The 13,874-nt window shown below is 42.3% G+C and overlaps 1 protein-coding gene across 5 annotated transcripts in view; it reads right to left on the bottom strand.

The window, feature by feature from the left end:
• Window positions 1–445: 445 nt before the first annotated feature.
• The window catches only part of LOC133349228 (collagen alpha-1(I) chain-like), a 177,583-nt gene continuing 164,154 nt past the window's right edge, over window positions 446–13,874 (bottom strand). For all 5 annotated transcript variants that reach the window (XM_061562546.1, XM_061562548.1, XM_061562549.1 and 2 more), the window contains 7 exons: window positions 12,942–12,977; window positions 11,881–11,925; window positions 10,868–11,047; window positions 9,449–9,515; window positions 7,124–7,309; window positions 5,445–5,522; window positions 446–4,694 (listed from right to left, as the gene is read on the bottom strand). In XM_061562546.1, coding sequence (XP_061418530.1) covers window positions 4,498–4,694; window positions 5,445–5,522; window positions 7,124–7,309; window positions 9,449–9,515; window positions 10,868–11,047; window positions 11,881–11,925; window positions 12,942–12,977 — 789 coding nt within the window. In that variant the 3' untranslated portion in view covers window positions 446–4,497. The remainder of the gene's footprint in view (window positions 4,695–5,444; window positions 5,523–7,123; window positions 7,310–9,448; window positions 9,516–10,867; window positions 11,048–11,880; window positions 11,926–12,941; window positions 12,978–13,874) is intronic.

Here is a 13,874-nt window from a genome sequence, read left to right as displayed (position 1 = left end):
TCAGTACATTGTCGCCGATTATAATTATGATTTTAAAATGCATGAGTGGAGATTCAAATAAGTTAATTAACTACAGCGGTATGGTCAGAGTAGCATAATTCATGGTCTGTTATTACCAATGTTACACAATCCAGGCTGATTATAGCCATATCACTGTTGCAGTACCAAGGGCGGTGAGAGTTTAAGTCCCAGCTTCGGTCAACTAAGCCCAATCATCCTGCTAGAATAACCAGAATTTAGCACCATTTAAAGGAGCATGCACAATGGTTGTATTGTGGAGAGACGTGTCCCTGTCATGAGGACAGAAGAACTTCCACCACTTGCCCTGGTCCAATTAATTGATACGAGCAGATCTCACTGTGATCTGAAAAAAACTTTTCTGAAAATATGAACCTTACATTGGACATATTAAGGCATACAAAGTAATGACCCATGGCACGTGCAATATTTGAAGATAAATTTTAAAAAGCACACCTGAACACATCAAAGTTTTATGAAAAATACACGCAAAAATACAAAATGCATAAACTGAACAATATTATTGATCGAAATAATTAAAACATACTTTGAATAGCACCATTTCAAATGTTTACACAAAAGTACGTGTTACTTGTGGCAACTAACTTGGAATATGGAACACGTAAAACAATGATAACAGTAACAACGTATGAATACGGTGCAAAATGTTAATGCTAAAGCATGCAAAGCACAATAAATACTGCATATCTTTTACATTTCAATGGACAGATTTTTGGAAACAGCAAGACGTGGTGCAATGACGGCTCAGCCGCTCATGCCTAACCATTGCCCCCCACCCGAACTCGAATTCATAAATTACAGGGCATCCAATAAGCAAATAACTGTTCATGATTTGTTGAGAGATGAGAAACTCATTTCTTTAGAACTGCTTTTTGTGTTTAGTTTGTTGTCCTTCCCCTCGCACTTTTGAGCGTGGTTGGCTACGTACGGCAGGGAATAAGTTCAACATACATACATACAGTTTTGACAGTGATCTAAAAAAAATGCACACTGCTCTAAAGTCCCATCTTCTCGATATTAATCTGGGATACGTTTGATTTATTCCATCATGTTGTCACGATCGCCTAGGATTTGTAGTACACTGGCATATGGCATCAGCTGTTTTAAATGGTCCCTTTAAAATGACACGTGTGTAGTGAAGTGAGCCACAGGACAACAATTGGTACACTCATAAGTGTGACAATATTCATGGCTGTGGGATGACATGTACATGTGTTCGGGCATGTATCATGAAGGCAGAAGCGAATTGGCATTTCACACCGCAATCAAATGAACTTAACAGTGATTGTTTGTAATAGCATTCACTTCCCTGCCTATTGACATTGTGTTTGGTTAAGCCCAGCCGAGCACAAAGAGGCACGTTAAGTGGAACATTCTGTGATCAGATGGAGGGCAAATGCACGTGGCACATTTAGTTCCCTTCGATCTTGGACCTGTTCAAGAGCGACGAGTTGGTTTAAGTGCGGTAGCAAGTTGTGGATCAGACAAGACTTGAAATCCGATAGAAAAAGAGACTCATACAATGGTGCCGGTCAATGTGTGCACTTTTTCTTTCTACTATACTTTGTTGGGATTTAACAACGCGCGAGTGTGTGACATTAAAGGTTGAAAGAGACACTTTGGTTAAGTGACTTCACGTCAATATAAAGGGGGGGGGGGGTCGAAATAAATGTATCGATATTCACTTAAGTTCATGTGTTAACGGAATGTCAGTTTTACGCCAAAATATTGCATACAAGTGTTATTTTCTGCCGATCGGTCACTTTCTCATCATAGATCAGTGGAAAATTCGATTATACCAACACTTGAACCTAGCCCTTACTCTAGTCGTTGCATGGCTTACAGGGGCAGCTCAAGATGCGGTGAGTTCAGGATTGTTTACGTCTTGCACAGAAACAAACACCGATGATGGGCAATTGTTGCCATATGTGTGCTTACTCGTACGGAGTACATGAGTAGTGAAGTGGGAACAGGCTTCAAAATAAGCCCAACATTAGCTTGTTGTGACTCTTTAGTGTCGTGTTCTCAAAAACGTTTGGACTGCAATTCACAAGCATGTGTGCGTGAACTGCGAAGAGCAATATTAGAATAGAGAAGCCTTAACGAAAACAAAACGTAAAATAATCGAATAAGTCCTGATAGACAAAGCGATGGACAGCAAGAAATGTAATGTCTTGAAAGTAGCACAATTCAATGCTCGCCATTTCAGAATATAACGCATGATTATAGGGACGTTTTGTATTGTGTTGTTTTAACTACAGAACTGAAACTGTAGGTCACAGATCAAACAAATATAACCCAAGACAACACTTGTTAGCACACGTTTCATTTGCCATCGAAGTTTATATTAGAAAGCACCAAAGCGGACATGTAATGCTAAAACCGTGAATGAAATAATATTGTTTCACAATGTAATGGTGGTCACCGTACGCAGGGCACCGCGGCCATTCGTTCAGCAATTGCACATTCGCTGTGGTGTATTTCTGCACGGAATGAAAATGCGTTGCACAACGGGGGGCTCAAGGTACAACGATTACCACGGTGTCTCAGTCTGCCTCTTGTGCAGGATTGAATAACGATGATGACGATGACAACAAACCCCATTAAAATATAATAAGCGTGACGATTTTAGGAAGCGCTGTTTATATCTATGTAATTCAGACTAATGTGAGCAACTGCCAAATGGGTTAAAATTTAAGAGCTTAACAAGCATGTTAAAGCGTATTACGTAGATATTTGTTATATTTACATTATTCCCTGCTCTTGTTTTTTTTTCAAAACATAATGCTCGATAGTATTGCCACAACATAAGTATAGAGTCAAATGCTTTTTTTAAATCACTACCGTTGTTAAATTCTAACTTAATCCATGGACACAATTGTAAAAAAATGCGTTTATCAGACATTCCCTTACGAGGCCTATAACATACAAAGTGGTCTACTAGAAATGTTAAAGTATCAGAATATATATATATAAAAATACTGAATATAAAACATATGAAGGAATGTGTTGTATGTATGTTGAACAAAGCCAAAATGACTACTGCTCACTTGAGGGGACACCTTTGGTAAAGTTAATACACTCTCTTCTCCTTCAACTCAAGAGCTTAACTTATCAGGACACAGAAGTAGGTGCTGTTGAGCGTGTGACATTGTGATGTGTTCTGTGATGGACTGGAGTCATAAGAGTTCGCGATAACACATATTTAGACCAACTTAAGTAATGGCGAGCATGCGTCCAGAGATAGCCATCGATATTAGTTCCATGTGCTGTTATGGCATTATTTGTCTTTATTGTAAACCCTACCAAGAATTACTTTAACATTTTTAATCTATACTGAAGATGAAAAGGTACAGATTTAAAATAAATGTCAATTAAGTATTTTTTTTAGAATGTTCTTGTTATAATATAATCCAACAATATTACCATTTGTATGAACTGTCCACGTCACTTGCTTCATCTCTATCAGATAGTCAATGGCCACTTTTAGCGAATGGCTGCGGAGCCACACATACCAAGTTGAAAAGTGATATCTTAAATCTTGACTACACACGGTGACATCCCCGAATAAACTCCTGCACAGAAACTCCCTTCGGATCTACATATTTGTACAGGCTCTGGTGCAAGTGGCTAAGCATGGGATAGTTGATATGATGTCTTAACTACTGTACAGGGGAAACAAAGAGACCACTAAAATCAATGTGTGGTCTGGTGTAAACGACCCAGGCACCCAGGAACATGGATTTTTTCCTTCAAGACTGGGCTAGCACACCATTAATTCACTTTGAAAAAGGTCTCCAGTCAAATACTATAGTGCGTTATTTTAGTAGCATTTACCCAATAAATGTTAGATGAGCAGTGAGTGAACATGTATATTCATGTTGAACATCATGTCTGCCTTATTCTTTGTCATACTCACATCATAGTACTTTACTCTTACGCGGGATAATGTAATGCACATTAGTTTTAGAAAAAAAATGATATTGTAAAATCTTGCCTCTAACGATGATTAAGTTTTTCCCACACCAACTATAAAGAAATGCTTTCTCCAGCGCAAGTCACAATCTTCTATAAACCCTATCTCTCTCTGCTCTGATGAAAAGCCACTGAGAGAATTACGTGAACATATTACATATTTTATCCAAGTAAAAAGGCAGCTTTAATTTTCGATTTAAAGCTTTCGTGACTGCAGGGATTCATCTTCTTGGTTCAAGAAGAGGCAGATTTAATATTATGGATAGTAAGTGTATAATTTCTATATATTGAATACAAATTATCTAAGCATAAACTGAACTTAAAATGATTGCCACACTGCAACTGATAACTGAAGGGGTACTATGAAGCTGTAATGAAATCTGTCGACAGCGTGCCCTGCTAACTCAACCCCTGGCCTGAAAGTGTGGCCTTCGCCTATGTCCCTTGCTCTGCTGATGACGCCGCGGTCCCTTTCGACCAAGCTCAAGGTCCCTTCACGTTCTTCTGAGACATGCCCATGTCCACGTGGCCCCCGTGGTGGAAGCATTGGTGAGGGGCGCACTGCCCGTCGCGGCCAGAGGGCCCTTTAGAACCTGTCGCCCCAGGGACTCCCGGGTTGCCTTGAGGCCCCATGGAGCCCGGCTCTCCACTTTTTCCGTAGCCTGGAGGCCCTGCTGGACCTGAAATTATAAGGCAGAGACACCAGACGTGAGTACCCACGCGCTGGCCCCATAGAAAATATACATTCTCAACATGTGTGTGTTGCTCATTTACCACCGGCACCATCACCATCATCACCACCACCAGCAACACATCACCATCACCACCATTGCCATTACCAACAACATCACCACCATCAGCAACACCAAACAAAGACAAATATCCTCCAAATATCCTTCAACAGACTGTTAGGGCAACTGCTTTTAGTGGTCACATATGAAGGCCAGCACGGTACACAAGGGGGTGGGTGGCCAGCACCACCCCTGACTTCTTTATTTTCCTATTCACAATATTTTAACCACACCAGGTCCAGGTCATCATTTTAGGCTGAGTCGACCTAGGGAAGGCCAACAATCGGTTCAGAGAATCGTCACTGGTGTTAGCCATGAGTGGGACTTGAGCTCCTGGCACCGGGTTTATAGCGCAGTGCGGGAACCACTGCACCACCACTTTGATGCCGGCACAGACGTGTACTACCACCACTAGCACCAACCATCACATGGGAATCCAACATCGAAGTATGCCAAAAGTGTACCGATTGAAAGCGTGAACAGCATATTACCATTGTAAGATGAATTGGCAAACACACACAGATGCAGTAATGTTGCATGTAATATTATTAATGTATTACTGATTTAATAATACCCTTGATATGCTTCTGTTTAATCAGTAACATCTCATATGAGTAACTAATTCCACGTCTGCCTTACCAGGTGGGCCAGCAGGGCCCGGTTCTCCAATGATGCTCTGTCCAGGTGACCCCCTTTCTCCATTCGTACCTGGCTCACCTGTTGGAGATACGATTTTTGTTTCATTTTGCATGGCATTTTGTACTTTGCACCTCCGATAAGCACGGTTGGCTGCGTATGACGTGAAAGAAATTAAAAATACATACAAATCACGATTACATTTGGGATTAATGCCATTCTCATCACGCAAAGTATACGAAAAAGGCATTGTGTTTCACAGCCAAATGACAATCTGCAATAGTTTTACAGCAGGGCGCATGTTTGAAGTTGCTTTACCAAATTTGCCAAACTTGGACACGCGCACACAAAAAAGACAAAGATCCCCCGTATAGCCTTAACAGACTGTAGGGTCAAGTGCTGTTAGTGAGCGCCTACAAAGGCCGGCATGGCAGACGAGGGGGTGGGTGACCAACACCACGCCCAGCCGCCTTTGTCTCCCCAGTGGCGATGTTTACACATCGCACCAGGTACTCATTTGAGGCTGAGTCGACCTAGGGGAGGCCCAGGACCGGTTCAGATAATCGTCACTGGTGTTGGTCTTGAACATGGAATCGAACCCGGGTCGCCAGTTTTGTAGCGCAGCGCACTAACCGCTACACTACCGCTCCCCAACACACACACGCACGCACACACGCACACACGCGTGCGGTCTAATCGTTTTTGAAGAGAATCACATCGTTGGTCTCCAACCGGGAACCTTCACAACAAGCGGCGACTGCACTACCACTCACCAACAGTTCAGAGGCTGACACCAACACTGTGTGTAGATACACATACGCTCAAGATGCAGAAATACCCACGCAAGTTACTCCGAGATCATACTCCCTGTGCCATGACCTTGAGCCTCATGTTAATTATCATCATCATCATCAGCAGCGCAGCTTCCAACCTATCTTTCTTAATTCAAATGGAAATTGAAAAGCAACTGACACAAAACATGATCGCCATATGTTGAGTTTGATAAATCCATTCGATAGCTTCAGAACTTGCTTAATATATAGCGTTCGTACCTCCTGTTTGTGTACAAAGGGCAGCGGTCGATTTACGTGAATAGCAGTGTGCACTTCACCAGATTCACAAAAGGGTGGCTCTCTCATCATCCCTTTGTGAAGGAGATAGCCACAGCTGCCGTGTGATACTCGAACGCAGTGAGGCGCAGCCCAATTGCCTTCTATGCAGGCTGATGCCAGTTCATTCCCGTGTCGGGTTATAAACTTTGCAGAGCCTCAATAAAGGGATCACTTGATGATGTGCAACGCAAGTGGGGGGACACTCATGATAATAAGGTCATACTCATTCCACACAAAGTACCTGCCACAAATGAACCACCATACTTTGCTGATTTCGTTAAGGAGTATAAACCATCATGCAAACTCTGGTCATCTTGGCTAGCCATCAAACAAAGACGGTCACTGCATCACGCGCTTTCAGATGAACTTCTGCGGGCCATCTGGAACACTCTTCCTTCCGATATGAGGAAGCCACTGGAGCTATGCACTTTTAATTCGAGATTGAAAACTCACTTCTTGAGAACTGCTTTTTGTGTTTAGTTTCTTGTCCTTCCGCCGCACCTCCAATTAGCGCAGTTGGCTACGGACGGTGCGAAATAAGTTCAACACAGGCACACACATAATGTATACCTTTGTGTCCAGGAGGGCCTGGCCGCCCCTCTCTGCCAAAGGGGCCCTGAGGGCCGGGCATGCCGGGAGGTCCTGGCCGGCCTGCGTTGCCATCCTTGCCAGGGGAACCCGGGGGTCCGGGTCTCCCCGGAGATGGAGCCACGACAGGCGGTGCGGGGATGCGAGCCAGCAGCTGGTTTAGCCGGCCTGAGAGTAGGGACACACGGAGACTTAGACTCCCTTGGATGACAAGTGGACACCACCACTCAGGAGACCGTGTGGTGTGGTCTGTTTAGCGATCGTTTCACAAGTACAACGTGGGCGGGAAACAAAGTGTTGCGCGTGTTGTCGTGTTATTTAATTATAATCTTGATTAGCATACACAGCACAATGGTGACATCACAAGGTGGTATCAATGTTGAAGTTGAAGGCAAGGGTATATTGTACATATCATAAAGTTCACCCACCCGATCGTAAGTGGAGCTCCTGTCTCTTAGGCACTTGTGACTTAGGCAGGATTCAAAGCGAATCACGGGGAGTGGGGCAAGGAGGGAAGTTTGGTTTTGGGAGGTGCTCTGATGTAATATCAACTCAGAGGATTGGTGTCCACTACAAGTGGGTGATAACAATGAAGGAACCGGATCCCAAATTATTTCTCGGTTTGGTTCAGATATTCTGATGCTGAAATGGTGTATAACCTATTGGTCCGGTGAAACATTAATGGGCTGGTTAGATATAGAGGGAGGCTTATGATTTTTTTGATAGATGGTTGTAATGTATGGCTTATATAAACGCTCAAATGTTGATAAAGCTCTTCCTCTGAGAGTTAACAGGTGCTTTTTTTCCCTCTCTCTAAGGTTTATTTCAGTTCTCCCATCAGCATCATGCCATAAGATGACGTGTCTGTCCATTTGGAGCACTCAGGCAGCACGTTCTTACAGAACATCCTGTGGCAACGACGCTATTACAGAACGATTTCTGCCACAGCAACAACTCAAACCCATCAAACCCATGTTCTCAGCAGTCCTGGCTGCGGTACTCTGGTCCACGAGCCACCCATTCACCTCACGATTCAACATTTCACTCCTTTAGGAGGAGCAGAAAGGGCATGGCGGATGAGAAAGACAAACCACACACGCCGTGTACTCTTTTGAGCACTTAATAAAGTTGAATGTTCCATAACTGCAAGGGTGTAATGCGACAATGTTAGTAATGTTGTCTTATTTGACGTTATTTGCAGCTGTGTCATGAACAATTTTTGCAATATTTTAATAAGACCCCCAATTGGCCAAATTTGCAATAAAGTTACGCATGGTGTGACCTGAACATTTCCACACTTAAATAGGTTGACAGAAAAATGTACAAATTACATGTGAAATATCCGATGCTTTCATTGTGTTTATAGTTGCAGTTCTGCAAAGATAAACTGTTATATTGCGTAATCTTTTGTGTTAAAAATGTGCACTCCTTCTCAGTCTAGGATATTTGTCATAAAGTGTTCACGGTTATGTTAGCTACCCACTGTGTGTTGAGTTGGCAGGCACTTAAAACTTGACAGGTATCTAAACAATTGTTAAAAAAATAACCCGTAAAAACAAAGTTTTTCACTATAAATCCTTTATATGCGTGGCGGCTAGAGTCCTCTCGTCCTCTGGCTTGAGATGGCTGCCACCTATGGGTCAGATGAATGGCTGCCACCATTAAGCAATTGGTAATTAAATATAATTTATTTTTTCCTAAAAAGTGTAAAATTTAGGATTTTTTTTTCACGAAATCACATTGTCACGCACAACGAGTCTGTGTGCAAAATGTCAGCTCGATTGGATCAGGGGAAGTGGTTTAAAAACGACCAAAAGATTTGCACGGTCATAAGCAAGCAAGCAAGTGAACTTAATATAAAGGATTTAAAAATCCATCCATTTTGGTGAGAATAACCATATAAAACCTTACGTGTTATATGATAAATATGCTCGTCTTTTATGATGATGTGTTTCAGCATTACGATGATTGCCTTTGCCATATTTATTCATCAAATGCCACAAGTGAAACAACACCACTATTTAAATAGACGCAATTCTAAAAAGTAGCAAAATCATCGCAGCAATTAATTTGTTCAAGTTCAATCAGTTCCCCTCAGCGTTTCATCTGTCGTGCATATTTAGAGTGTACGATTATTGCATAGTTTTTTTAAGTATGAAGCAAGACTTTTAATGAGTGCCATTTATATTTTTAGGAGAAACTACTGGACAGACAGTTAATGTGAATGAAAATCAAAAAATATAATAACAGTAACATCAGGTCTCACGAGGGTCGGAGTGTCTATAATTCTCCGGCAGAAAAACCTACCGTCAAGCTGCCTTGCAATTTCATCCACAATGAATCGCTTTATTTCATCAAACGATGGCGCTTCACCCTGGCAAAGATCATAGTTGAGAAGCAGGGGAGGAAGGGGGGGGGGCAGGGGAACCCAATGATGAACATGTCAATCACGTTTGAATTATACAGAATCCGTGAATAATAATTCGTATCCATTTAGAGGTAATGCATAATTTACGTCACCAAATTTTATACCTGAACATAGCCACATTTTTAATTCGACGTATAAAACAATGTATATCACACGTTTAGGACGTTTGTTTGAATGCTTTTTCGTAACGTATTATTTTGCGTGTGTCTGTTGAACTCCTTTCGCACCATGCATAGCCAACTGCGCTAATCGGAGGTGTAATAGAGAGAGGATATGGATGCTCATGATGAATGATACGGATGATTTGCAATGTCAAGTGGTCTAACATGTATTGGTGTTTGAAAAGTTTAATTAACACGTGAAAAAACAGAATGCTACAAAGATGATAAAGATCACATGTATATCTTATTGACAATTATAACAAATGCCAAAGTTTGACTCATATTTGTTTATCCCTAATTTTATGCTGATCTTGTTACGTGTCACATCATGAGATCAAGTTTCCATTTGGATGTCGAGGTCAGCAATGCAACTCTTCTTGCTAGAGAGTGGCGAATGCAAGTAGATATCACAGAGCCACTTTATGAGATCCCTTTAAGTGACCTCTGGCCCACACAGTAGGAGGGCAGCACTTGTTCATTCACTCCACATATGGGAGACATTGACAAAGGCTGATGATGACGATGATGACATGTTAAATAATACACGTTAAAATTGGCACACATATTGCAAAGTGAAGTCACAGAGTGTTCTACAGTGGCGGCTCCTGCAAAATCTCTCAGGGGGGGCAAATGTCTGGATGACTGATAAGGATAAGGTCCACCCATGCAATGGATAAATTAACAGCTTAAGCATGTAAAGGCAACTTCACTTCTTTAATATTAATGAAAAATAAAGTGACTCTTACAATACATCTTGTTTGTTTCTATACTCATTATTATTACAATCTACTCAGTTTCTTTTATCAAAGATTATGTATGATGACGTAAGCACGTTAGTGCGAGCCCTCCCGGAAGCCATAGAGAATGCATTGGAGCGCCCGCCGTTCGAAAAAAAACATCTTTGAATGTAAGTCTATGGGAACACTCGGGGCGATTCTCAGCCAGAGTGAAATCGCCCAAAAAGAGGCGGTACTCCACAGAACGTGACATGACGCTGATTGGACTATATCCAGAGGCACAGTAACGGCTCGTGTAACTCTGTGGTTCAATGACATTGGTGGTGCGTCGCCCAATCGCCCTAATGAAGAAACCGCCCCTGGTGTTCTACCACTGCGAGGCAAACGACTAAGGCAGCACCTGTGGTCCAGGGCTGCCTGGTGTCCCTGCGGCTCCTGCTGGTCCTGGGAATCCTCTTTCTCCTGGAAGTCCCCTGGGTCCGCTCATGCCCTCAAAGCCCTTCCAACCAGAATTCCCAGGCGGTCCGGGCAATCCCCTTTCTCCAGATGTGCCCTTTACTCCTGCTACGCCTTGTTCACCCTGCACAATTGAAATGCACACAAAGCAAGCTCATTCACGCACGTAACCACATGAGCATAACCACACGTTTGCAAAACGGTCAAATGGAATGGTGTAACCCTGTCATTTCTTGCTCACGCCACTGCTGGTATAGGGGGCTCCACTAGAGATAGCTATAAAAAGGCCCTGTGGATGATGTTTTGGCCTACTCTTTCATGCTGGCCAGACATCTTCGAAGAAGTGTCACTACCCAGGCTTTACCCCACTACAAATGATCTTCCAAATTAGTCACTGCGGTGTATCCATATATGCTGTTGGGTGAGCATAGTTTAAGAAACGTGTCCCATTGTTTAAAGTGAAGCGCCAGGAGATCGAACCGGCGACCTCTAGATTGCACGTCCAATGGTAATAAGCATGACGCCATGGTGGCAGCATCACACACCGTAACCTGGGCACTATGTAGGCAAAGTTTGTGTACTCGTTGTGTGTAAGGCTAACTCGTAAGGCTGTAAGGCAGCATGTGAGAGCCACTACAGCAATGGGTTCTTTCACCTGACCTGTGTCAATGTTGGACACAGTATCTCCTCATATTGTGTGTGTTTTCTAGGGGTATCATGAGTCATTGCCAATGCAAAGTATGTATTAAGGTTATGGCTGAACATCCCGAGGAATGAAATTAGAGAAAATGAACATTTGATTGTGAACCCCTATCCACCCCCGAGCAAATGTTGCAGTTGGATGTGAAATGAATAGAATGCGAGTGCCTCTTACAGGTAAGCGTGAGATGCTGTGTTTCGTAATATATATAGCGCATAACAACACCACGTGCATTGTGTCAATCAGGTGATACTGACCTGGTCTCCTTTAGACCCCTTTTCACCAGACTTTCCTGGTAAACCCTAATAAAAAACACAAACGGGAATATAACATAAAAATAAACGCAACAAAAAGTGTTGCGCAATTTCCAATACACGTGATAAAAAAAAAATCATGACATCAATATCACATGAGAAGTTGCGAAAATAATGTCGCGATCAAAATACAACGCATTTTTAATCATCAAACACACATCATTTGTCGAGTTTGTTATTATAATAGAAATCACGAGCACACTTGCTCTCTGTGCCATTCTTCTGGCGCACTGTTATTACGGGGGGGGGGGGGGGGGGCGTTATGTCGCAGAGACGATGATAGTTTGCAGCTGTCTCACAGGAGGGGAGCAATGCTGCTATGAAGCAGCACCCAATGAGGTAATTTACGAGTCATTTTTTTTTCACATTTTGTACCGGCACACTGGCACACATGGCCTACACATTGTAAATGCCAATGCGGTTGTAATATGACAATGACAGGTGTTTTAAAAATAATATTTGACAGCCTAATCAAATACATTACCTCTTGTGAGAAAGATTTGGGTAAATGTAAATACCACGTTATAGCGAGACAGCTACAATTTATGTACTGTGACGTGTTTTTGTGGGTTTTATCCGCATTTGGGATTTGGGCTATAGTTGACCTATTTTTTCAGGTGATGCATTTAATATATCTTTAAAGACCTAGCAGTAGTAGACGTCAACTGCACAAAATGAATGTTTTGAGAATGGCAGGAACTGAAATGTGGACTCCACCATAGAGTAACTCTGAGTAAAATGCACTGCCCATGATATCATTCAGCAGCTTAAACATAGATCAGGCTATGACCATCATCACAACTTTAAAACACACACGTGAGGGATATTGTCATAATATAGGGTATTTATTTTAAGTATTAAATCTTTGGCATCGAGATGAATTTGCTAAATGTTACCTTGGTAAAAATTTTGAATAAAAAAAATAAAAAAGCCCTTTAATGACATTTCAAAATCAACACAAAAATATGTTCATTGAATTGACAGCAAAACACAATTGATCTTACATCTTTTCCTGCTTGACCATCAAAGCCACCAGGGCCCTGTAAGAGAACATCACAGCATTATTAGCAAATACCTTTTGTGAAGAATAACTATTTTGGAAATGTCTGCATCTTTACATGAATGTGTTCTTTAGAGTAAGGTTCCACTGTACACTATGAGACCTCCTTTACCAGTGGCTAAATAAATAGGTTTTTACCCTTTTGGCGTCATCTGGTCCAACACCAATGGAGACTAGGCTCTACGAAAAGCTGTCTCAGATGTGGACCAATCAACTTCAAGGACAGTGCATATCATTTTCATCATCAGAGTTGTTTATTTTTGTTTGCATTTTGACTGCTTGTGTTGTGGTTATTGCAAACATGATGCCTTGTATAAAGGTGTCAGTTTTTGTACCAGTTGAAAGGGTAAAAACCTATTACTATAAGGTCCAATGTGTCTATGTTCGTACAGTGCAAAGTTAATTTACTCTCAGAATCAGAATTTTTATATATCCTGGAGAAATCCCACGATCAATGAAGCTCTTTTTCACAGATGTACTTTAAAGGCAGGTCAAAACGTTACTGTGGTGAGTGTCCTCTGTGAGTGGTGGTGAGTGAGTGTCCTCTGTGAGTGGTGGTGAGTGAGTGTCCTCTGTGAGTGGTGGTGAGTGAGTGTCCTCTGTGAGTGGTGGTGAGTGAGTGTCCTCTGTGAGTGGTGGTGAGTGAGTGTCCTCTGTGAGTGGTGGTGAGTGAGTGTCCTCTGTGAGTGGTGGTGAGTGAGTGTCCTCTGTGAGTGGTGGTGAGTGAGTGTCCTCTGTGAGTGGTGGTGAGTGAGTGTCCTCTGTGAGTGGTGGTGAGTGAGTGTCTTATGTGAGTGGTGGTGAGTGAGTGTCCTCTATGAGTGGTGGTGAGTGAGTGTCCTCTGTGAGTGGTGGTGAGTGAGTGTCCTCTGTGAGT

The sequence above is a fragment of the Lethenteron reissneri genome, chromosome 29 (genome assembly GCF_015708825.2).
Source record: "Lethenteron reissneri isolate LAM-NWPU_2019-01 chromosome 29, ASM1570882v1, whole genome shotgun sequence".
NCBI lineage: Eukaryota > Metazoa > Chordata > Hyperoartia > Petromyzontiformes > Petromyzontidae > Lethenteron > Lethenteron reissneri.
The sequence above is the reverse complement of the archived record's forward strand: the minus strand, read 5'-3'. Positions and strand labels throughout refer to the sequence as shown.